Genomic DNA, 24,771 nt, shown 5'->3' with positions numbered 1-24,771 from the left:
TCCCTGTGGATACTAAAGGTGAGTTTTACCAGATGGGGGTTCCCAGAGGATTTCAGGCCATTGAAGGCACGGTCTGAGCCTGGCATGTTTGCAGTGAATCTCGGTGTCTGAGCGGGCAGGGTGGGGTGTGAGCCTGTGGCCCTGACTGCTCCTCCTGTGTCCCCTGCAGGCCTCCACCCCCGCAGCAGAAGGTTGTACCTCAGGGAGCGCCTCCAGCACAGCAGAAACGTTTACCTCAGGGACAGTACTTCCCCTCCCGACCGGCACCTCTGCCTCCCAAGTAGCTTCCTGAGCTGTTGGCTGCTGAAATTGCAGTTCCCCTTCTGGCATCCCGTGGCAGTGCAGTGCCGGCAGCCTCCCTCTGCAGCCTGGGACAGGGCAAACGAGAGATCCCGAGCAGGAATGTAGAACTTTACACTCAATAAATACCTCGACCAAAGCTCCAGGGACTGAAACACCCGGCCCGTCCCTCGCTCTGTCCAAGCTTTGCCGCTGCAGCCAGGCTGGCAGCAGGAGTGCAGCAGCCTGCAGGGAAATAGTCCTGAAATCCAGCACGTGGCTTTGGGTTTCCCCATTTCTGCCACGAGCCCTGGTAAGGAAATTGTCTGATTTGTTGTTGTCTCTCTAACTGTGCAGTGAGGAATTGGAGTAACCCGTTTGCAAAGCAAGGAGATCTGTCAGTTAATTTACAGTTACTCTGCATGGACTGGGAAGGGTTTCCCATGTACATCTTAATGGCATAAATTGAATGAGGTCTCAGAGGACTTTTTCAGGAAGAGAGATATATTTTAAACATGTTTATGCATGTATATATGTTTATAGATGCATAATAATGCACTTAAATTCTTAACTCCATGCTGACTGACACTAAGCTGTGCTGTAGGAGCACTGAGTTTAATGCTTTTTAATTAGAGAGTGGCTAAACGAGACTCCTGTACTAATTCCCACTAATCCAAGGATGGGCAGTGAAGATAAAGGTACGAGAAGACACGGCCATATTCTGGTTTTAAAAAATGGGCTGCTGCTAGGTTTTAATTGAGGTCTAAAGACAGCAGCAGTCCCTGCAGAACACTGGGAAGTGGGAAGTGTCTCTGCCTGGACCACCAGAGCTTCTCTGAGGACTTTAAATGGGAACCTGGTGGCTCATGCACCCTGAATTTAACAGCCAAGGCCTTGTAGTGTCAGTCAGGGCTGCTGTGTGTCAGACTGGGCTGCCCTCTGCTCCTGCACCGTGGGCTGGACTGGATTTTGGAACTCCTCCTGAGCAGAGGTGCTCAGCATCCACTCTGCTAGGAGAGGGAGCTGGAGATCCTGATCCTGTGGTGCCATGGGTAGAAGCTGGATGTCGTGGTCACAAATAGAAATCTATTGCACAAGTTGCTAAAAGTGAGGTTCTATTGCACAAACTTGCTAAAAGTGAGATAAGTGCTGAAGAGCCTGCTGGGCTGTTTTGCTCTGTGCTTGCCACGAGCACAGCTCAATCTGTAAAATCCCCCTAATATTGCCAAAAAAATAATCTTTTTCTCTGTATATACATACATAAATATATATATAGTGTGTGCAGTAATAAAATACTTGAACTCCTGTGGTTTCCCATAACCTTAGATTAAGATTTATAACACCGTTAAAAATCTGTAAAATGTCACCTAGAATTTCACCAACTGTGCTGGTGGGGGTCTCCTTTTTTGTTCCAAGATAATCAATTACTTCCTAATTGTGTTGCTGTGACCCGCTCTGCCTGAGTGGGCAGTCTGTCTGTCTGTCTGTCTGTCTGTCACAGTGAGCTCTGCAGCTGGATGCAGCCCATCTCCAGCCCTGGTCAGAGGGTGGGGAAAGAGGAGGGGATCCAGGGAATGAAGTCATCCAGAGAGATGTTCTTAACTGTGCGTGTGAACTAAACTATGCTGAACATGGTGCCTTCATAGACAAAGAGTTTTTGTACTCCCGGCGTGCCCGTTGGAATAGCAGGGATGTGTGGTGTGAGGAGCCGTGCCATGGACAGGAAATGGCTCCAGTTTTTGCTGGTGGATGCTGAAGATGACTACTGACTTTCTTTTGTAAAGTGTAGGGATACCTGTCCCGGGCAGGTCGGCAGCTGTGTCCCCCTCTGCAGCAGCCCCACGCTGCTCCCTGGCCCAAGGGCTGCTCCCAACCCCTTTGTACAGCCCCAACGAGCAATAAAGATGCCAGTTTTGTACAAATCTCTGCCTCAGCCTCTGCTTTAAGGGGTGGGGAGGCTGTTACTGGTGGGGCTGTTACCTGTGGGCAGTTACTGGTGGGCTGTGGGGCCGTTACTGCGGGGCGGTTACCGGCTGGCCATGGGGCCACTTTGTGCAATGCCACCAGTGCTGCTCCTGCTGCTCCTGGAGCTGCTGCACGAGGCTGGGCAGGGCCCCCCAGAGCCCCCAGCCCGCCAGGAGTGGGCTCAGCCATGGGGGTCTCTGTCCCCTGTGGGTGGGCAGGTCTGGTCCCAGATCACAATCCCGCAGCAGCTGGGGGCCAGCACAAAAGGAGAGGAGGGGCTGAAGCAGGCACGGTGCTGGGGGGCTCTGGGAGCCTGGGGGAAGGAGGGTTCAGCTAAAGAGGAGGGCAGGGGCAGTGCAGAGGTGGTGGCAGCTGTAACAGAGGCTGGGGGAAGGGAGGGTTCAGCTGAACAAAAGGGTTGGGGGGGCACAGATGTGGTGGCAGCTGTAACAGTGGCACTGCCAGCACCACGATGGCTGCAGCCACGCTGTGCTCCCCCTTTGCTGTTCACAGCAGGCCTTGGATTGTGCTATTCCCAACTCCCTGTTCCCATTTCTCCCCTTCTCTGCTTTTCTGCATGCACAAGGAGGCAGTGTCCTACACCCTGAGGATCGAGGGGAAGCCTTACACCATCCACCTGCAGCAGCAGTGAGTTGGCCCTGCCACTGCCCTGGCTGCCAGTGCCTGCCCTGCTCCCTGGTGGCTGCAAGAAGCTTGAGAAGCTCTGGGTGATGATGGATGCTGCTGTAAGTACCTCACTTTGTGCCTCTCTCTTGCAGTGCCTTTTTATCTGATGATTTCCAGACTTACGTGGCCAGCGAGCAGGGATCTTTGCACTCTGATTCTGCCCACGCTGAGGTAACCTGGCCTTGCTTTGGGCTGTGTTTGTCCATGTTGGGCTGTGCTTGGGGTTTGTTTGTCTCTGCCCAGGGCAGCTGCTCCAGCTGGGGTGGTGGGTAAGGGGATGGCTTGCCCAGCCATGGAAGGGCTCCCTGTCCTCTGTCATGTCACAGGGAGGCTGCCACTACCGGGGCTACATCGATGGCTTCCCCAGCTCAGCAGTGACCCTCAACACCTGCTCAGGGCTCAGGTAAAGCACCAGCCCCATCCCTGTGCTGCCCTCCCTGGCAGCCTGGCCTGCAGAACACACAGCTGGCACAGCTGTGCCAGTGCCCAGGGGCAAGTGGGCAGTGCTGGTGCCCTGGCAGGGGTTTGCTGCAGTTTGAGAACGTGAGCTACGGGATCCAGCCCCTGGGCTACTCCCCTGCCTTCCAGCACGTGCTGTACCGAGTGGGTGAGGAGCAGGTGGCAGCAGCCCCCCCTGCCCACAGCCCCCCTGAGGCAGGGCAGGGTGGGCTGGCAGCCTGGGACCTGCTGGACAAGGCCCCCAGGGATGATGAGGTGAGCGGTGCCTGTTCTCCCCATGCTGCTGCTGTCCCTGCCCTGTGAGCAGGGAGCTGATTCTGCTGGAAGGTCTCCTGTCTGTCTTTGGCCAGACACTTGGACACCAGCTTTGAAGAAGCACAGCCAGCAGCACCTCAGCATTCTCTGAGGTGACCAGAGAATGCAGAATCTGTACTTTGAAGCCCATTTTCTCTTTTAGCCCCTCCCGGCCGCTGCACAATCTCCCAAATACCTCACAGTGTACGTGGTTTTGGACAAGGCTTTGGTAAGTCCATGCCAGCCACTTTTCCCTTTTCTTTGCCTGACTTCTGTGAGCATGGGAATGGTAACATTCCCCAGCTTTTACGTGGATTTATTTTCTGTTTTCAAAATTACACGTGCCATGGATTTTGTAGGAAATAAGGAACGTGAGTTTGTAGCTCGTGTCTCCGTGGCTCAGTGTTGGGAATCATTTCAGTGCTCCAACACTGACATGCTTCACCCTGGTAAGCACCTTGTCTGCCTTTGTGTCCCCTTGGGTTGTTTTTCAGTACAACTATATGGGATCAGACCCGAATGCTGCGACACAGAACATAATCCAGGCCTTCAGTTTAATCAACAATGTGAGTTCTTAAGTCTGGTTTGTACTGCAGTGAGATGGGGGATGAGGGGGATGTTGATGTTAGCAGTGGCCACCTCTTTTCTAGCTGCTTTTAGGTTTAGGAGGATGTTATGTAAAAAATTCCATGTTTCCTGGGAAGGTTTTTCCTCTGGACATGTCAGTCTGCCACAAAAGAACATCTTTCCCTGTGTGATGGCCATGTCCTGTGCAGAGGTACAGAAAAACAGGCAGTTTGCCTCAGGGCAGCCAAACCCTGCATTTTGAGGACTCCTGGGTTGCTTCCCTGTCCCCTGATCTCACTGATCCAATTCACCTGCTTGCTCTCAGGTGCTTGTAACCAACTTCCAATCCTGTTCTTTACTCCACTGCTGGTCTTATGCTTCACTTGTGTAATGAGAAGTTATTCCCCAAACCCCTAACACTTATGAAGTTATTGGAGTTTGGCTCAGGCCTCTTTGTTCTTTAGGTGTGTTCATTCTTTTTGGCTACAGATGCCATTGAGGCACTGACAGCAGCAATTTACTTTTCCCCTGTGTTTACTGTGTGCAGAGTGATGACTGCATGAAGGGAAGGTGTGAGAACAGATTTCCTCTCTTATTCTTTCAGATGTTTAATCCCCTTAATGTCACCATTGTGCTGTCCTCCCTGGAGCTGTGGGCAGAGGGGGATAAAATATCAACAGCAGGGGACACAAATGACCTTCTACAGCGATTTTTACAGTGGAAACAGTTGTCTCTGGAGACACAGGCACACAACATTGCTTCTCTTTTAGGGTAAGATAAAGGTTCATTAGTGTTAAAGATTACATGGTAGCAATCAGTCAAACCAATGTAAGTCGAAACTTTGACAAAAAATGCTTTTTAAAAAATCCATATTTCCTAAATCCTTCAAGTATTTCTTCCAAGCCATTCCTCCTAGCGATGCAGCAGCTGCAATGGTGCTGTCATCCCTTGTCACCCCCCCAGTCCCTGCCAGCACCAGGCACCAGACCCTGCCCCAGCTCCCCTGGGGACAGCAAACAGGGACACCAAGGGGACTTGGGCTGTACAGAGCCAGCATCCACCCCCTGACCACAGCAGTGACCCCCCCTCTGTTCCAGGTACAGGCACCAAGGAGCCCTCGTGGGTGCAGCAGCTCCAGGAAAAGCATGTCAGAGAGATGCTGCTGCCACGGTGGCCCTGGTATGGTCCCCCCTGTCCTGTGCCTGTCCCTCAGCCGCCCACATGGCTGCGAGCTCAGCCTGGGCAGCAGCAGGAGCAGGGGTGGATGGAGCACATGGGAGGATCTGGATCTCTGCAAGGAGTGCTCAGCTCTGGCTGCTCCCCTCTCTCCTCCCTGCAGTACCACGGGAACGTCACCCTGGAGGCCTTGTCAGTGCTGCTGGCCCAGGTGCTGGGCCAGAGCCTGGGCATGAGCCCCGACAGCCCCCGAGGCTGCAGCTGCCCTGGACGAGTGTGCACCATGAGCCCTGCGGCGCTGTGAGTTTGCCTGAGGGGCTGCAGGGCTGGGGCACGGGAAGGGGGGGACAGGGGTGGCTGCGTGGTGTCCCCTCGTCAGAGGTGTCCTCCACCACTGTCATTCCACTGCAAAAATGGAATCACTCAGGCTGGAAAAGGCCTTCAGGACCATGGAGTCCAACCTTTGACCAATGACCACCTTGTCAGCTGGACCAGAGCACTGAGTGCTATGTCAGTCATTTCTTGAACTCCTCCAGGGATGGGAACTCCATCACCTCCCTGAGCAGCAATTCCAATGCCTGAATACCAGTTATTTCAGTTATTTCAATACCATTATTTCAGTGAAGAAATCCCTGCTTTTATTCCTCTAAGAAGAAAAAAAGAATTAATTAAATAGCAATTTAGCGCTTAATTTGACCTTTGCTCTCTAAAATGAAGAGAAGAGACCTTTGCTCTCTAAAATGAAGGTACTCCAGGATGTTTTTCAATCTCTGTTAACAATGAGCTGTAGATCAGGTGAATTAATAGACCCTGGGGGGCTGTCAGTGTCTGGGTGAGCCCTTGACTTGCACAGAGCTTTGGAGAGAGAGAGGGGCGGTCAATGTGTAAAGTATAAACTGATAATTGCTTTGTGTAATGTATAACCTGATCACTGCTTTATTTTAGACATCTCAGTGGGTCAAAAGCCTTCAGCAACTGCAGCATCAGGGACTTTGAGAGCTTCCTGAAGCAGGGCAGAGGGGATTGCCTTTTTGGCAGCCCCAGGCTGAGCCGCCAGTCCCGGCAGAGCGGCGCCGTCTGCGGCAACCGCGTGGTGGAGCCGGGCGAGCAGTGCGACTGTGGCACAGCCCAGGTGGGCACAGCCCAGGTGGGCACAGCCCTGGGGGGCACAGCCCTGGGGGGCTCAGCCCAGGTGGGCACAGCCCTGGGGGCACAGCCCTGGTGGGTTCAGCCCTGGTGGGTTCAGCCCTGGGGGGCTCAGCCCTGGGGGGCTCAGCTCTGTCTTTGTGCTCCCAGTGCCTGTGGAGTCACCAAGCCTTGGGATCAGGAGCCCCAGTGCAGCAGGGTATTGCCAGCCAGGGGCTGTGTACAAATCACCAACAGGACAGGACTGCTGGGAACGTGCCTTGAGCTGTTTGATTTTCCAGCATCAGCCTCATTCCATGGTTATGACAATGGGGAGATGCCAGCAGCTCACATCCCAGGCAGCAGACCAAGAACTTAATGTTACAACTCACTTTAAAAGATTTTTGACCAATCACACAAAGCAAAAGCACATTGACAGTAGTTCTATCCAACCACTATAAGCACAATACCTTGCTTATTTTGAATACAATACCTGCTTGTAAGCCTTCAAACACAATGCACAGAGCTCCATTATTAAGCTTAGAACTCCCTAATATCTCTCTAGATAAACTTTTCTGCAGCTTAAGGAGTTATTCTAGCCAAGCATTAATACACAGACCATTGTTCTATTTGTCCTTGCTTTTCTACTTTTTAAATAATTTTTCTGCTGACCAATCTCCTGGCTGCTGCTCAGCTCTAATCACAGTTCTGCTCTCTCTGAGGCCTTTTGCAGCTTTCCCAAACCTTTCTGATTTTATGGATTCCTGCATGGGAAGCAGCCCAGGGAGGGCTGTGTTGGGTTGGGGATTGTTTCTGTGTGGCAGCTTTGCCTGTTTGTTCTGCTGGATATTGCCCAAGTAATATGGGGAGAGGAGGAGGAGAAGCTCGGGGTGTGACAACAAAATAAAATAACGTGGGTTTGCCATGTGTCCACAGGAATGCCTGAAGGACAGGTGTTGCACTCCAAGATGTAGACTCAGGCCAAGAGCAAAATGTGCCTCTGGATTATGTTGTAGAAATTGTCAGGTAAGGCAGATTTTTATAATTATAACAAAATCATTGTTTATTTTTGGACACATGGCATATTCCCATGCTTGAGGGATAGAGCCAAACTTCCTGCTGTGCAGTGGGGAAGGTTCCTGGGGCTGGGCTTCCTGGCTCAGGTCTTGGGATCCCCTGGGGGGGGAATATTACCTGGGGACTGTCCCAGGCAGTGTCACACACCTGTCACACCTGAGCACCTCAAGGGGGAGGGACCCTGAGGCCGGGGGCAGACGGGGCTGTGTGGGCTCAAGCTGGGAGGTCAGGGAGGCTGCAGAGCCCCTCCTGTTCAGGGTGGGAGGCTGCAGAGCTCTTCCTGCTCAGGCTGGGGGGCTGCAGGGCTCCTCCTGCTCAGGCTGGCAAACATGGGAGGCTGCAGAGCTCCTGCTGCTCAGGCTGGCAGGTCAGGGAGGCTGCAGGGCTCCTGCTGCTCAGGCTGGGAGGCTGCAGAGCCCCTCCTGTTCAGGCTGGCAGACATGGGGGGCTGCAGAGCTCCTCCTGCTCAGGCTGGGGGGCTGCAGAGCCCCTCTTGCTCAGGCTGGGAGGCTGCAGAGCTCCTGCTGCTCAGGCTGGGACATGGGGGGCTGCAGAGCTCCTGCTGCTCAGGCTCGGGGGCTGCAGGGCCCCTTCTGTTCAGGCTGGCAAGCATGGGAGGCTGCAGAGCCCCTCCTGTTCAGGCTGGGTACATGGGGGGCTGCAGAGCCCCTCCTGTTCAGGCTGGCAGGTCAGGGAGGCTGCAGAGTTCCTCCTGCTCAGGCTGGGGGGCTGCAGGGCTCCTCCTGCTCAGGCTGGCAGACATGGGAGGCTGCAGAGCCCCTCCTTCTCCCCAGTTCAAGTGGAGGAACTCGCTGTGCCGCCCGGCCGCCGATGCCCAGTGTGACCTGCCCGAGTTCTGCAGCGGCTCCTCCGCCTCCTGCCCGCCCGATGTGTACGTGCAGGACGGGCAGGAGTGCGGGCGTGGCACCGGCTACTGCTACCAGGGACGCTGCCAGTCCCCGGACCTGCAGTGCAGGAGGCTCTACGGGACAGGTAACAGGCTGGGCTGGTGGCACTGGCACTGCTCAGGGGCAGGGGTGGCCGCAACAGCGCAGCATCACGTACCTGTGCTCCTCAATGCACCAAGCTCGGCACAGTGGGGCACCTGGAGAGAAGGCACAGCTCTAGGAAAGCGTTTCTAGCTCTGGTTGGAAGCACAGAGTCCCAGCCCCCCAGTGCTTCACAGATAATTTGCTTTTTGTTCTTTCCGTAGTTATTTTCTGTGGGCAAACTCAATTAGAGAACTTCCCCTGCTGATTCCTGAGGTTCAGGACTGCTGAGGGTTTGGGCAGGGATAGGTGTGTTTTCTCTAATTAAATAGTGAAAAATGAAGTTGTTAGATACCAGAATATGTTCCCTTTGTGTTCCTTTTAATGGTACTGTTATAAATGAATTAGCTAATTTGATTAATAAGGAAAATTTATTCAATAATTAAAATACAGTCAGATAAAAGGCCACAAGGAAAGATCAGATCAGTGCTGAACCAGGCTAACAGCATCAGGTGAGATGGGGGGGCCACTAGGGCTCCACTCCTCTGTGCATCATGGAGAGACAGCTCTCACAAAGTCTTTTTTATACATTTCCAAACTCCTGAGGGTTGCTGGGAAGGGTTTCTTGCTGCTTTCTTACTGTTGATTTTATCTTTTTAGCATATTTCTGTAGTTTTTCCTTTCTTGCTGCTGCTCTTGCTGAGAGTTTCCTGAAAATGGCAAACAATTCACTTTGTTAGAAAATCTCCTGCAATATACATTCTAGGAGACACATATTTATCTTCTTGATGATGCATATCAAATGCATATTGCATTTGGTCAGATGAATAATCCTCTAAAATCAACATTTCTGGAGATGAACATTCAGGCTAGGAGACACATATTTATCTTATCAATGGTGCATATTGAATACATATTGCTGGGGTTTGGTCAGATGAATAATCCTCTAAAATCAACATTTCTGGAGACGAATATTCAGGCTAGGAAGCACATATTTATCTTATCGATGATGCATATTGAATACATATTGCTGGTCTTTGGTCACATGAATAATCATCTGGAATCAACACTTCTGGAGATGAATATTCATGCTAGGATGTTGGTGCGTATCGCTGTAATCTCATCACAGGGAATTTCCTGGAGCCCTCCTTTGGCACGCCAGGACTTTCATTCGGTGGGATTACTCAGCAGGAATTTACACACATCATCTATTAGAGTAACAAACGTTCTTGCTGCACTTGCAGACTCCAGGAACGCTCCCGTGTTGTGCTACGAGGAGATCAACGGGCAGCGGGACAGGTTTGGGCACTGCGGCTTCAAGCCCGACCGCAGCTACCGGCTCTGTGTTTGGAGGTAGGCGGGCCAGGGGGCGCTGCCTCTGCCGAAATCCACCAAATTCTTCCATCTCTAAATCCATCTGCACTTACCCACCTTGAGAATTAGTTTAGGAAACACTTCCAAGCTGTGCTACATCCAGCAAGTGACAGGGACAGATTGTTGCAATTACTGCAATTCTTGTGTCTGTGTAAAGGCATGTTTGGAACTCTGCTATTTCACGTGATATTGGTCAGAATTGAGACTTCTTTTTATTTCTGGTTGGTGTGGAGCCAGTGTGGCATTTAAGCATTGATCCTGTAGCTAATGAAGGTCTGAATCACAGGGAAAATGCATTCTGGTGGTTCCAGTTGTGTACTAGCTGTGAAAAAAACCCTCAAACCCACCCAGAAAAGATGGGTGCTTGCAATAAGATCTATAACACCAGTGTCACTGTCATGTTTTCTGAAAAATCCTCTTTGCCCAGGATTTTCTCCTGGGAAGCTGAGAAGCCTCAGAGAAAAAGGAAAACAATATTATCTCATTGCTTCTCCCATGTTTTGCTGTTTTGGAATGTGTTTGGAGATTGTTTATCCAACAGGTGATTGTTTCATTGGTTTCATGTGAATTGTTTTTACTTAATGACCAATCACCATCAGCTGTGTTGGACTCTGAGGGGTCAGTCATGAGTTTTTCATGATCATTCTTGTGAAGCCTTCTCTCCGTATCCTTTCTGTATTCTTTAGTAGAGTTTTAGTATAGCATTCTTTAATGCTATAGTAAATAATATAATAAAATAATAATAAAATAAAAATAATATAATGAATTAATATAATAATATAATATATTAATATAATATAATAAATAATATAAATAAAGTAATATATAAATAATAATATAATTCTATAATAAAATGATAATATATAATATAATAATAAAATTATTATAATAATATAAAATAATATATAAATATATAAATAGTACATTAATAATAATGTGATGAAAATAATATAATAAAATGGTATAATAAAATAGCCAATTAATTGATAAAAAATAAATAAATTATTAAAATAATAAACTAATAATATAATAAATTAATAAATTAGCCTTCTAAGAACATGGAGTCAGATTCACTCACCTCTGACTTCGTCCTGCAAATACCACAAATGGTGACCTCAGATGTTGGCTGTAGCCTGTGCTGAAGATCAGACCCACATGTCTGTGTATGTTTGATACACATCCTGTGCAAATTTGCTTTCCAGGGACCTCAGGTGTGGGAAGTTAATCTGCACATACCCATCCCACAAGCCCTTCTTAGCCCCTGCCACTGCTGTGATGTACGCCCGGGTGAAGCATCATATCTGTGTGTCTCTGAACTACCTGAACGTGTCCAGATGGCTGGATCCCCTTCTGGTTGCTCCAGGGACAAAGTGTGGCTCTGGAAGGGTAAGGAAATATTCTGTAATCACCTGGAATGACAAATAGAAACTGTGAATATTAACAAGATCATAGAAACACTCGTTGCTTGCAGCAGTGTGCTTGATATTTAAAAACACTGTAAAAACTTGTAAATATTGCATTCAAGGTTTGGGTTTGGCAGGGTGTGAGCACTAAAATGACCTGGCCTCAGGGCAGAACTGTGGCTTCTTTTTTTTTTTTTTTTAAATAGTGTGTTTTCATTTCCCTTTGGGCCATAGCCTGATATGCTGAGCGCTGTATGGGTGGGACAGTGCTGGGCTGGAGCTGCCATGGTTTTTCCCAGGTGTGTATGAACAACACATGCCACCCACTGTCGGTGCTGGGACCCATCTGTGACAGCAAAACAAAGTGCCACGGCCACGGCGTGAGTCCCAGGGGTGCTGGGCTGGGGAGGGCAGGCTGCACCAGCCCCCTGCACACCTGTACCCCTCCCTGGCCCTGCAGGTGTGCAACAACAAGGGCAACTGCCACTGCAACATGGGCTGGCAGCCCCCCGACTGCCAGTGGAGGGGGTCACGCCGGGGGGGCAGCTGGGACAGCGGGCTGCAGTTCACAGAGGGAGGTGAGTGGGCACCCGAGGGATGGCGTGGGCAGGGCTGGCAGGGGCTGTGCTCAGCTGGGCTGGACAGGCTGGGCTGGCAGTGCCCAGCTGGGCTGGACAGGCTGGGCTGGCAGTGCCCATCTGGGCTGGAAGGGGCTGTGCCCAGCTGGGCTGGACAGGCTGGGCTGGCAGGGGCTGTGCCCAGCTGGGCTGGCAGTGCCCATCTGGGCTGGCAGGGGCTCAGGGGCTGTGCCCGTCTGGCTGGACAGGCTGGGTTGGCAGTGCCCATCTGGGCTGGACAGGCTGGGTTGGCAGTGCCCATCTGGGCTGGCAGGGGCTGTGCCTGGCAGGGCTGGACAGGCTGGGCTGGCAGTGCCCATCTGGGCTGCCAGGGGCTGTGTCCGTCTGGCTGGACAGGCTGGGTTGGCAGTGCCCATCTGGGCTGGCAGTGCCTGTGCCTGGCAGGGCTGGCAGTGCCTGTGCAGGGCTGACAGGGATGCCCTCAGCCGTCTCACACCCCATCTCCCACCAGGCCTGCAGCGAGCACTGGAGGACGGTGAGATGGCCTGGCTGGTGCTGGGCTCCAGCCTCGTCCTGCTGTTCCTGACGGCGGCCCTGGGGCTCGGCCTGTGGCGGCAGCAGGTGCCTGGCCAGTGCCATGGGGAGCGGGCACCGGGCACCGAGGGGTGAGTGGGGCCCCACGGCTGCAGGGTGGGCCAGAGGGCCGAGGGCATCCCTGCAGAGGGGAGGGGTAGGGTGACTCCCATGGGGACATGAGGACACTGCCCGGCCTGGCCCTTGGGCAGAGGTGACCTCAGGCTGAGGCATCCCTGAGCCAAGGCAGGGCCAAGGCCCCACTGCAGGTCCCCCACAGCAGCAGCCGGGACACGGGCAGGGAGCTGGAGCCAGACCTGGAGCGAAACCTGGAGCCAGAGCAGGAGGTAAAACGGGACCCAGGCCTTGAGCTAAAATGGGAGCCAGACCTCGACCTAAACCGGGAGCCAGACCTGGAGCTAAAATGGGAGCCAGACCTGGAGGTACAGGAGCCAGAGCTGGCCCCGGAGCTGCAGACAGATGTAGAGCTGGAGCCAGAGCTGGAGATGAAGACAGACACGGACCCACCAGCAGAGCCAGCGCTGGGGCAGCACCACGGGCACTAATTAAAGGTGTTGGGCAAAGCTGGAGTCATGGCCAGTGCCCCGTGGTTTTATGTTTACATAGTTTATGTTTTTTTATCAGATTTAACCCTCTCTCGGGGCCTAGAGGCCACAGCTGCTGAGATTGTCCCCTTTTCTCTGTGGGCACCCAGTGGTGGTTGGGATTTGCCCGTCTGTGTGAAGCTGCCTGATGCTGGGGGCTGTTCAGCAGTGCTGGCTCGGGCACTGGGGCTGCCTCTGAAGTGACCCTCTCCTGTGTGACTGTGGATGTGTGTGGCTCATGGCCCCCCTCCTCAGAGCTGGGGACCAGGGGAGGCCACTGCCTCGTGTGGTGGCCCTGGTGCTGACTGTGAGTGAGGGTGTCACCTCTGTTTTGTATGTGAAGTCAATGTTTCCTGCAGTGCCCTCGGACCTGCACCCCACAGGGGTGTCATTCCTGCTGTTTGTACCCCTGTCCTTGCACCTGCACCCCACAGGGATGTCAGTCCTGCTGTTTGTACCCCTGTCCTTGCACCTGCACCCCACAGGGGTGTCAGTCCTGCTGTTTGTACCCCTGTCCTTGGCCCTGCACCCCACAGGGATGTCAGTCCTGCTGTTTGTACCCCTGTCCTTGGCCCTGCACCCCACAGGGGTGTCAGTCCTGCTGTTGTACCCTGGCCCTTCCCTTCCCCTGCACTCCCAGTGCCTCCAGCCCCAGCCCCTGCCTGCACAGGCAGCATTCTCAGGGCTGATTTTCCCCCAGGAAGCTGCTGTTTGGGAAGGCCCTGCCCAGAGAATCCTGCTAGGACCCCACTGGCAGCCCCAGTGACCCCAGCAGCATGGGGAAAGCATTTTTCATAAAACATGTCTGTGACAGGTATTGGGAAGGTATTGTAAATAATGCACATGTAGTTTTTAGTATAAAAAGTTAACACCATCCTGAAGGCAGTCAGTGTGCCTCAACCCAACCTGCCAGACAGAACTCAGCAGGTCAGAGAAAGAATGTTATACATAAGAAATAATAAATAACCTTGAGAATGAGAACATAGGAATCCTGACTCCTCCTTCATGTGCTGGGCTGGGAAAAGGAGACTTGTTCATATCTCAGAGTCCCTCTGAGCAGCAGATATTCTGAGAGTGCCTCCCAGCCCACAGGAGCCTGGCAGCCCTTTGGGAGGAGTCAGCTCACAGCCCCTGCTCCCCACAGACAGGTGACCCAAGGCTTTCCCATCCACGGGGACAGAGTTTAATGCAGGGCTCTGAGGCCACATATCATGTTGCAAATTGTAGGATAGATCATGATAGGAACAGTGCAATGAGGAGGAAGGTAAGGGAGTAGAAGTCTGTTTTGAGGCTGATGGGGATTTTGAAGTTTATAATGGATTTTCATTCTCAGAAGGAGGTGAGGCTTTCTGTTCTGGAGGGGACGCAGATTGTGGTGTTTGCTGCAGACAAAGCCTTATCAGCAACCTTTAGCCGTGTTTGCTCAGACCCTCTGGCCATTGGGCAGCCAGGCTGGCCCCCCCAGGCCAAGGTGCTGGCTCAGCACATTCTGCCAGCGGGGTGGCCAGGCCAGAGCAGCCCTGGCAGGCAGGGCCAGCCATGGAGGGCAGCGCTGACACCGAGGAGCCCCCGCTGCTGCCCCTGGCACTGAGCAGCTTCCACATCTCCGAGGAGTTTGGCTTCCTGCTTCCCGAGCCTCTGGTAGGAGCTGGCTGTGCCTCCCCGTCTGCATGCACAGGAAATAGAGGGGTTGGTGAGCAGCTTTCTGGTGGGGGAGCTTTGGTTTAGCATTTTGCTGTGGCGCTTTCCAAAGAGCTATGAGGAAGGCAGGTGCTATTCTGGCACAGGGAGTTTCACAGGACAAACCTCTACCCTTGAAAATGATGCAAGCAGCTGCAGCAAGCAGCACAGAGGAGAGGTGAAGGAGCTCTGACTGGCCTTGGCTCTACAGAATTTAGGTAGCACAGGTGTCCTGTGCCCAAAGTGGGGCTATTTATCACTTGTAGGAATGTGTTTCTTGTTGATGGAGTGACAAAACTATTTTTTGGTTTTTTTTAAAAAAGGAAAGAAGCTTAGAAGATTTTATTTTATTTTATTTTATTTTATTTTATTTTATTTTATTTTATTTTATTTTATTTTATTTTATTTTATTGTTTTAAGAGATTTAGCTTTAAACTTAAGGATAGCTAATTGGACAGAAGCTAAAAAGTTTTGCCTAAGTAATTAATTTTAAAAAAACCCAAATAAATTAATCACTTTTATAAAGTATTTTACTAAAAACAAAAACGTTTAACATCTTAGTTTTTTTTGTTTGTTATTTTGCTTTTTATAAAACTTTTTTATTTTTAACACTGTACCAAAAGCTATTTTGTTAATTTTTATGCCTTTAAAAGTAGCTAAGTTATTTTAAGTGTGTTATAAGCCTCCGAAAACTTATTAAACATAACTCAAAAAAGCTACTTTAACAGCTGGGAGCCTGGGCACCTTCACAGCCCTCCCTTTGCCTCTCTCCACCAAGACAGAGCTGCCAGCAGCCTACAGCCCCTGGATGGACATTGCCCATGAGCTGCCCCAGCTGATCACGAGCCGTCAGCTCCGCTCACGCGTGCACCAGGTATGGCCTTCTCCTTCCTGCCCCCAGAAGAGCTCTCTGAAACCTTGCTCTGACACAGCAGCATCTGTAAAACCTGCCAAAGCAGCCCAGGTGTGTGCTGAGCCAGGGCTGACACCAGGTGACAGCAAAGTCCTAACTTTGGCACAGGAATAGCTCCTGCAGCAGATCCGAGTGCTCAGCAGGCAGCAAGGGCTGGAGCAGGGCTCCTCTAGGTGTCACAAGAGCCATGTCTGATCCCAGCCATGCTCCTCTAGGTGTCACAGGAGCCATATCTGATCCCAGCCATGCCCCTCTAGGTGTCACAAGAGCCATGTCTGATCCCAGCCATGCCCCTCTAGGTGTCACAAGAGCCATGTCTGATCCCAGCCGTGCCCCTCTAGGTGTCACAGGAACCGTGTCTGATCCCAGCCATGCCCCTCTAGGTGTCACAGGAGCCGTGTCTCATCCCAGCCATGCCCCTCTAGGTGTCACAGGAGCCGTGTCTCATCCCAGCCGTGCCCCTCTAGGTGTCACAAGAGCCATGTCTCATCCCAGCCATGCTCCCTGATGCCAGCTCCCAGTCAGGCCTGACCCTTTTGGGATCCGCTGCCCCATGGGCATCCCAGCACCAGGAAGAGGAAAACCCCATGGATTTTACTCACAAAGCAGTAACAGTGCAGCAGGAGCAAAGCCTGCAGAGTGGCTGGGAAGGGAGGCATAAAGAGAAGCAGCAGGAGGGTTCCCCCCAGCTGGCAGTGTCGCATGTCCTGGCTACATGGTGACAGTAGGGGGGTGACAATCGCCCTCTTCAGAATCCCAGCTGCCAGTGGAGGCACAGCACGGAACAAAAAGACCACAGCAGCAGCACTGGGTTCCTTTATTTGATGTTACACTCCCCGAGTCTCCCAGGCAATGAGCTGGGGGCAAACAACAGCTTATACAGGGGGCAGGTCTCAAGGGAGGACACAATGTTCAGCTAATCAGGAGAACTGGGGGTGGAACACAAGGGCAAGGGATACAAGGGAGGAAAACTGCTTGGGACAGGAGGGGTTAACAGCTGGATGTTGGAGGAAGGGGTTTTGAAACTTGGCAGAAAAGTAGATAAGTAGCAAAGAGATAAACCAACTCCTGGCTCAATGGAATAACAAAGACAAGTCTGTGTCACTCCAAAAGCAAGGGGGAAAAAAGCCCAAAAAACTACCCAAACAACAAATCAAACAATAACCTACAAAACAAAACCCCACTACAACATGGCAGGGCAGCCCCTCCAGCACAGGGGCCTTGGCATTGCTGGCTCTGCTCCTTGCTCCCAAGGGTTTCCCTGGCAGATGCCGCAGCTGAGCCCCCAGCAGCTCCGAGGACGTGAGGAGCTGCACTTGGCACACCTGGTGCTCAGCTTCATCACCATGGGCTACGTCTGGCAGGAGGGCGAGGAGGGCACCGTGCAGGTAAAGGCAAGGTAAAGCAGGTTCACCTGCTCCTTGGGCTCTGGGAGCTGGTGCTGCTCCCCTAGCACCTACCCCATGGGAGCAAATCCCCTTTCCTGTGGCTGCAGCAGGAGCTGCTGCCTCCTTCCTGCAGCCTGACCACATGCCCACCTTCCCCTGTGCTTTGTGACACTCAGGTCCTGCCCAGAAACCTCGCTGTCCCCTTCTGGGAGGTGTCCCAGGCCCTGGGCCTCCCGCCCATCCTCAGCCATGCAGACTTTGTGTTGGCCAACTGGAGGAGGAAGGACCCCAGCGGGTAAACAGCAAATGCCAGCGGGCAAGCACGGTTCTTCCTGCAGGTGTCAGGGACAGATCAGTGATCAGCAGGACAGACTGTTCCCAAACTGCTCCTGTTCTGCCAAAGCCCCTTGAACCCCACTTTTGCTGAGCTCAGCCTCGTGGTTGTGGACACAGGAGCTCTGTGGGGATGTGGGTGCATCTATTCCCTGCAGAGCACGGGACCATTTCAGCTCCATCAAATGGAAAAGTCATTCCTCTGCTGGGTATTAAGTCTACTTTGCACAGCAGACAGTCTCAGAGCAATGGAAAACACCTTCTGTGCCCAGCACAGATCCCAAGGTCCCCCCAAGCCCTCCCTGCCCCAGTTCTGCCCAGATTTGCTCTTTGCACACACGAGTCCCATGCTAAAGTCACCGAGCTCCCTCCATACCCAGAGGGAGGAAAAGAGGGAAAGTGGATGAAGAGCTCTCCTGTGCAGAGCCAAGGTTACTAGAACAATTGTTACTAGAACAATTTATAATCTCTCTCTCTCTCTCTCTCTCTCCTTTTCTTGTGCATTTTGTTGGCCATAATTGCAATGCCTTCAGGCCTCTGGAAATTGAGTAAGTACTTACTGCTCATTTATTTTCTAACGGTGTTGGTGATTGTTTGGATTGGCTCAGCTCTGTAGCACTGCTTGGGCTGCTCTGCCTGCACAGACCATGGGGAGGGCCCCTAAACCACAGCAGTCCTGCTCCCCCATCTCTGTAATATTTTCTGGAAAAATCCCTTGGCCAGAATTTCTTCTCCTGGGAAGCTGAGAAGCCTCAGAGAGAAATGAAAACAATAATGATCTGATTGCTTCTCCTGTGTTTTGCTGCTTTGGAATGTAGTTGGAGATTGTTTATCCAAGAGGTGCATGCTTAATTGGTTTCATGTGAATTGTTTTTAATTAATGACCAATCACTGTCCAGCTGTGTTGGGACTCTGGAGAGTCACGAGTTTTTAATTAGTATCTTGTTAAGCCTTCTGTCTGTATCCTTTCTGTATTCTTTAGTATAGTTTTAGTATAGCGTAATGTAATGTAATGTAATATAATGTAATATAATATAATGTAATATAATATAATATAATATAATATAATATAATATAATATAATATAATATAATATAATATAATATAATATAATATAATAATAAATTAGCCTTCATGGAGTCAGATTCTCAATTCCTCCTCCATCCTGGGGACCCTGCAAATACCACACTCCCCTTTCACTCTGTGCCAGCTCCTCTCTGCATGGGGTGCAAATAAGAGGCTCTGGAGTCTGGGATGGTTTTGTTCCCAGGGTCCCACAGTGTGTAAGGAAATCCTGAGCCACCACTCCCCCCAACCCCTGTTCTTGGCCCTTTTGTGCAGGAACCTGGACACAATCATCTCACTGCCTGGGGGAGAGAGTCTGAGGGGCTTCATCCTTGTCACTCTGCTTGTTGAGAAGGCAGCTGTGCCTGGCATTAAGGTGGGTACCACCCTGTGTTGGGTCTTACCTGCACTGCCCAGTGCCTGAGGTGCACCCCAAGGTGTTCCTGCCCCTGAACCCAGGCTGGGGAAGGGGCAGGGCTGCCGTGGGTGGCAGCAAATGTCCAGAGCTGCTGTGCACAGACATCCTCCCCCTTTGTGACCTGGTGCTCTCCCTCCTCCTCCCACAGGCAATCCCCCGGGCCCTCGGTGCCACCCTGCAGGGGGATGAGGAGTCCCTGCACAGAGCCCTGGAGGAGCTGGCAGGGGCCATCGAGGCCATGAGGGAGGCACTGAGGAGGATGCATGGTGAGAGCAGCTGGTGCCTGTGCGTGCTGCAGGTGCCCATCACCTCTGATCTGATCTGATCTGATCTGATTGACTTCCTCCTAGACTATGTGGATCCAGAAGTATTCTACTCTGTGATCAGGATCTTTCTGTCTGGGTGAGTGGATCTTTCTCTCTGTTTCCCTTCAGGGTCACTGTGCTGGCAGCTCCCAGGGCTGGGGGAAGCTGGGGATGTGCAGGGAAGGGGCAGCCCAGGTGGGATATGGAGCTCCCCAGGGCAGGGTAGGGACCAGCATTGCTCTCCCTGGAGCATCATGACCCTGTCCCTCCTAGGCACTGGATCAGTTGGGCATGGACTGTGGCCAAGGGCTGGGCTCTGCCTCCCTCCAGCTTCTCTCCATCCCACGCTTCAGCTCAGCCCTGACAGCCCCAAGAGCCAGAATTGTGCACAAATGAATCTTCCCTGCTCTTGGCTGAACAGTTCTGACAGAAGAGGAATTTCTCTTTCCTTCCACACTGTGTACACAAAGCTGCAGAGCTGAGCAGAGGCTCTTCCCACCGCGTGTTAAGCAAACATCTGTAACAATCCTTTTGCTGCTGCTCTGTTACAATTCTGTCAGTTCAAAAAAAAATAAGAAAATCCCCCCCAAATACTGAAAATGCTGTTTGGGCAAGGCAGAACCACAGCCCAGGAGCCCAGCATGGAGCCTTCAGCATCCCCCAGCCCCTGTGGGGCTGCAGCATCTGCAGACACCAGATCCCAGGCTTCTCAGGGGGAGTCTATTTTTATTTCTCTCCATCATATCTCAGCATTTCCAAGTAAAAAGCTCCGTGCATTGTGATTAAGTTTGTCTCATTTTTTATCCAAGCCGACCTTGTCTCGATGGTCATCAGCTTGGGAAAACATGCCTTTTAAATTCCCTTCTGCTTCTAAGAACTTCCCACTAGTAGAGGTTACTATAAATACAATCCTGGGAAGACTAAAAATATTCTGGTATTTGATAATGAATCTATTTTCTCTGCAGTTTGTGTAAAATCTGTTCCTGTAGCCCAACTGCAGCCAGCACCCAAAGCCTCATGGAATGGTGCATTCTGCTAAAAGTCCACAGATATTTTTGTGCCAGGCACTTTACCTCCCCGAAATCCCAACTCCTGTCTCCATTTGGGTGTGAGCACTTCTTCATTTCAGCAAAAGGGGGGGTGACAGGGACTGAGTCCAGGGTGTGTGTGGGAGGCACCAGCAGTGCTGGCTCCCCACCTGCTCAGGACCAGCAGCTTCAGAGGGAGGAAATCCCACCCTTGCCTTGTTATCTGCAGGGATAAATAGAAGCAGGCTGGCCTGGCCTCTATTTTTCTTTCAAATGCTTTTAAAAAAGACATCACCTTGAGTAACAAGAACAAAGGAAAATCCAGACTTCAGGGGCTCAAAGGAGTGTTTGGGTGATTACCTTCTTCTCCAAACGGCCCCTGACATTCAAGGAATTGATGTAAAGTGCCAGTGTTGCCCAGAAAAGTGCCCCTCCCCTCTCTGCTTGCAGAAACCTTCCTGAGCTGGAGCAGGAGGTGCAGCCAGGCAGGGCAATGTGTCCCAGCACCAGGCCACAGGGTGCTCACCAGGGCGTGGAGATCCCAGAGAACTCTTCTGGCAAAGGAAAATTAAGGACTTCTCCTTACCTCCATGGCCTCACTGTGTGCTTTGGCACAGAATCTGATTTGGCACTGAATCTGATTATTTCTGAGTTTATCTCCTGTTTGAGGAAGGCTGACATGGCCACATTGGAGGAGGAGATCCATGGGCTGGGCCAGGAAAGTTTTGCTCAATCCTGGCAGCCCAAGGTCCCTTCTCACAAGGCCCAGAAAAAATTAAGGAAAAGGCCCAGAAAAAATTAAGGATTCCTCCTTACCCCCATGTCCTCACTGTGTGCTTTGGCACTGAATCTGATTTCTGAGTTTATCTCCTGTTTGAGGAAGGCTGACATGGAGGAGGAGATCCATGGGCTGGGCCAGGGAAGTTTCCCTTCTCACAAGGCCCAGAAAAAATGAAGGATTTGCCCTTACCCCCATGTCCTCATTGTGTGCTTTGACACAGAATCTGATTTCCAAGTTTATCTCCTGTTTGAGGAAGGCTGACATGGAGGAGGAGATCCATGGGCTGGGCCAGGGAAGTTTTGCTCAATCTTGCCAGCCCAAGGTCCCTTCTCACAAGGCCCAGAAAAAATTAAGGATTTGTCCTTACCCCCATGTCCTCATTGTGTGCTTTGACACAGAATCTGATTTCCAAGTTTATCTCCTCTTTGAGGAAAGCTGACACGGCTGCATTGGAGAAGGAGATCCATTGGCCAGGGAAGTTTTGCTCGATCTTGCCAGCCCAAGGTCCCTTCTCACAGGGCCCAGAAAAAAATGAAGGATTTCTCCTTACCCCCATGGTCTCATTGTGTGCTTTGGCACAGAATCTGATTTGGCACAGAATCTGTTTTGGGACAGAATCTGATTTCTGAGTTAATCTCCTGTTTGAGGAAGGCTGCCATGGCCGTGTTGGAGGAGGAGATCCATGGGCTGGGCCAGGACAGTTTTGCTCAATCCTGGCAGCCCAAGGTCCCTTCTCACAGGGCCTGTCCCCAGCCCCATGGCTGCTGCCTGACTCCGTGTCTCCTGCCCAGCTGGAAGGACAACCCTGCCATGGCCCACGGGCTCATCTACGAGGGGGTGTCCCCGGAGGCGCTGGCGTTCTCGGGGGGCAGCGCGGCGCAGAGCACGGTCCTGCACGCCTTCGATGAGCTCCTGGGCATCCGCCACCGCCAGGACTGTGGTGAGCCACCAGCTTTTCTGTCCAATTTGCAGCAACCCCGATGAGGGGGGAGTAGATAAACGTGACTCCGTGTTCTTAGAAGGCTAATTTGTTATTTTATGGTATTATGTTATGTCGCAGGCATATTTTATGAACAATCCTTTCGTTAGGATCTTTTCCCCTGAAAAGTTGGGAAGGTTCAGCTTCTCAACGTTTTGCTGCTTTGGAATGTGATTTGGAGAACTGTTTACCCAGCATGTGAAATTGTTTTTACTTGATGACCAATGACAGCCACCTGTGTCGAGGCTGTGAGCAGTCCCAAGATTTTATTATCATTGCTTTCTATTCCTTTCAAGCCTTCTGATGAAATCCTTTCTTCTATTCTTTAGTATAGTTTTAATATATAATTTTTAAATATAATATACATCATAAAATAATAAATCAGCCTTCTGAAACATAGAGTCAAGATTCTCATCTCTTCCCTCATCCTGGGACCCCTGTGAACACCACCACAATATTATATTAAAGAATGCTATACTATATACTAAATAATAGAGAAAGGATACAGACAGAAGGCTTAACAAGAATGAATAACAAAAACTCATGACTGCTTCCAGAGTCCTGACACAGCTGGATGGTGATTGGTCATTAATTAAAAACAATTCACATTGAATCAATCAAACATGCACCTGTTGGGTAAACAATCTCCAGACCACATTCCAAAGCAGCAAAACACAGCAGAATCAATCAGATAATTATGGTTTTCATTTTTCTCTGAGGCTTCTCAGCTTCCCAGGAGAAGAAATCCTGGCAAAGGGAGTTTTCAGAAAATATGATGGTGACAGTTTTTCTTCTTCAAAACAGATGAGGGGCCAGGGAAGAGATGAGCCAGAGTGATTCCCATGAGTGTGCCAGCTCTGGCAGGCAGGAGGGCATGTGCCCATCTCATCCTGGCTGGCACCAGGCTCTGCCCAGTTCCAGGGAGGAAGGTTATAAATGTGCCTCTGGCAGGTGCTTCCTCACCATGATAAATTCATAAAAGCACTCATTTGGCTTCTTGCACGTCAGCTTTTTGCTGAGGTTCTCTATGGGCCCAGAGATGAGGGAGCAGAGCATGCAGGCATTCTGCCAGTGAGAAGCCTTTCATGAAGCTCCACTTTAGTCCAGCCCACGACAGAAATATTTACCAGAAATTAGCAAAAACAAAAAAAAACCCAAAAAAAACCAAAAAAGAAAACCAAAGGGCTGGGAGCAGGGCTAAACCCTGCCTTTTAGGGTTAGCACCAACCCTAATGGAGCACTGACCTAATATGGGTTTTCTTTCTCAGTTAATTGGAGGCAGGACAGAGGAGGCTGTGCAGGCTGTGTCAGCACCACAGCTCTGTGGTATTCACAGGCCCTCTGCACAGAGAGAAGCTGTGAGACAAGCAGAGAAGAAGGAAAACACAATTCTGATCTTGCTTGCTGTGCTAAAGTAGAATGAAATATGGAGATTGGCTACCCAAAGTGAGGATGTTTTGTTCCCTTGGCCTGTCAGGGCCAGGTGTGTGTGTGTGTGTGTGGGACTGTCATGGGACAGTCACCAGAGAATGAGAGTGTGAGCAGTTCTGGGCAGTTGTGAGCAAGGGTGAGTGCAGGGCAGATTCAGTTTAGATGCAATGTACATACTATAGTATAATAAAGTATTATAGTATAATATATAGCATATATTATACTATAATATATATATGATATATATATTATACTATATATATAATTTTTATATATTATACTATAATATATATTATAGTATAATATATATATGCTATATATATTATAGTACAATATATAATACTAGTATTTATATAAAGTATAATAGTATTTATAGTATTTATATAAAGTCAGATGATGAATCTGACTCCATCATCACCATTCTGATGATGGAGTCAGATGCATCATTCTCTCTCCCCTTTCTCAGAGTCACCTTTGATTTACAATACAGCTCCATGCCAGCTTCTCTCCTAGAGGGTCGGGGCTTTTAATCCACTTACCCACAACTTACTCCTGCCTTTGCTGGTGTCTCACAGCCGGCTTCCTGTGCAGGATGAGGGAGTACATGCCCCCGGCACACCGAGCCTTCGTGGAGCAGATCCGCGGCGCGGGGTCCCCGCGGCACCTCGTGCTCTCCTCGGGGGACGCGCGGCTCCGCGACGCCTTCAACCGCTGCGTGTGGGCGCTGGCAGAGCTCAGGTCCTACCACATCACCGTTGTCACCAAGTACATCGCCGTGGCAGCGGCCAAAGCCAAGGCCAGGCGGGCAGAGCTGAGTGGGGCCGGCCCCGCTGTGGGAAAGGCGCCGTCAGCACTGGAGGACAAAGGAACGGGAGGGTCGCACATCTTCAGCTTCCTGAAGAGCATCAGGGACACCACCAGGGAGGGGGTGATAAGGGCCTGACTGTGGCAGTGTTTGTGGGTGTGATGGGAACCTTGACTCTGTGCTTCAGAAGGCTGATTTATTATTTTATGGTATATATTATATTAAAAATGCTATACTAAAGAAAGAGAAAGGAGACATCAGAAGGCTAGCAAAGAATGATAATAAAATCTCCTGACAGACTCAGAGCCTCGACACAGCTGGACCGTGATTGTTTTTACTTGATGACCAATCTACATGAGACCAATCAAAGATGCACCTGTTGGTAAATCATCTCCAGACCACATTCCACAGCCATCAGATAGTTATTGCTTACATTTCATTTCTGAGGCCTCTCAGCCTCTCAGCAGAAAATCCTAGCAAAAGGTATTTTTCAG

At 50.8% G+C, this 24,771-nt stretch overlaps 3 protein-coding genes across 4 annotated transcripts in view; all 3 read left to right on the top strand.

Moving 5' to 3' along the window:
• Positions 1-2,201, top strand: part of LOC139603823 (disintegrin and metalloproteinase domain-containing protein 9-like) — a 29,696-nt gene extending 27,495 nt beyond the window's left edge. Inside the window, exon 22 of the mRNA XM_071454787.1 lies at positions 170-2,201. Coding sequence (XP_071310888.1) covers positions 170-284 — 115 coding nt within the window. The 3' untranslated portion in view covers positions 285-2,201. The remainder of the gene's footprint in view (positions 1-169) is intronic.
• A 543-nt stretch (positions 2,202-2,744) lies between these two features.
• LOC139603808 (disintegrin and metalloproteinase domain-containing protein 32-like) lies at positions 2,745-13,112 on the top strand. The gene is made up of 18 exons (XM_071454758.1): positions 2,745-2,892; positions 3,024-3,102; positions 3,258-3,334; positions 3,453-3,645; positions 3,848-3,913; positions 4,179-4,250; positions 4,856-5,022; positions 5,349-5,430; positions 5,591-5,727; positions 6,373-6,559; positions 7,489-7,578; positions 8,424-8,622; positions 9,863-9,971; positions 11,195-11,378; positions 11,695-11,775; positions 11,856-11,973; positions 12,485-12,638; positions 12,827-13,112. Exons 1-18 carry the CDS (start codon positions 2,822-2,824, stop codon positions 13,110-13,112), a joined length of 2,352 nt encoding a protein of 783 aa, XP_071310859.1. The 5' UTR covers positions 2,745-2,821.
• A 1,555-nt stretch (positions 13,113-14,667) lies between these two features.
• LOC139603813 (indoleamine 2,3-dioxygenase 2-like) lies at positions 14,668-24,591 on the top strand. Of its 2 annotated transcripts, XM_071454767.1 has the most exons (10): positions 14,668-14,792; positions 15,610-15,705; positions 17,013-17,132; positions 17,309-17,427; positions 17,999-18,013; positions 18,807-18,906; positions 19,097-19,214; positions 19,299-19,350; positions 21,854-22,002; positions 24,048-24,591. In XM_071454767.1, exons 1-10 carry the CDS (start codon positions 14,691-14,693, stop codon positions 24,413-24,415), a joined length of 1,239 nt encoding a protein of 412 aa, XP_071310868.1. In that variant the 5' UTR covers positions 14,668-14,690; the 3' UTR covers positions 24,416-24,591. The 2 variants fall into 2 exon arrangements, with proteins under 2 accessions (XP_071310868.1, XP_071310869.1); XM_071454768.1 differs by lacking the exon at positions 14,668-14,792 and having other exon boundaries at positions 14,888-15,705; positions 16,999-17,132.
• The last annotated feature ends 180 nt before the right edge of the window (positions 24,592-24,771 follow it).

The sequence above is a fragment of the Agelaius tricolor genome, unplaced genomic scaffold (assembly GCF_023055355.1).
Source record: "Agelaius tricolor isolate 1412-34295 unplaced genomic scaffold, bAgeTri1.0.p SCAF_41, whole genome shotgun sequence".
Classification (NCBI taxonomy): Eukaryota; Metazoa; Chordata; class Aves; order Passeriformes; family Icteridae; genus Agelaius; species Agelaius tricolor.
This window is presented reverse-complemented; position numbering and strand designations above follow the sequence as displayed.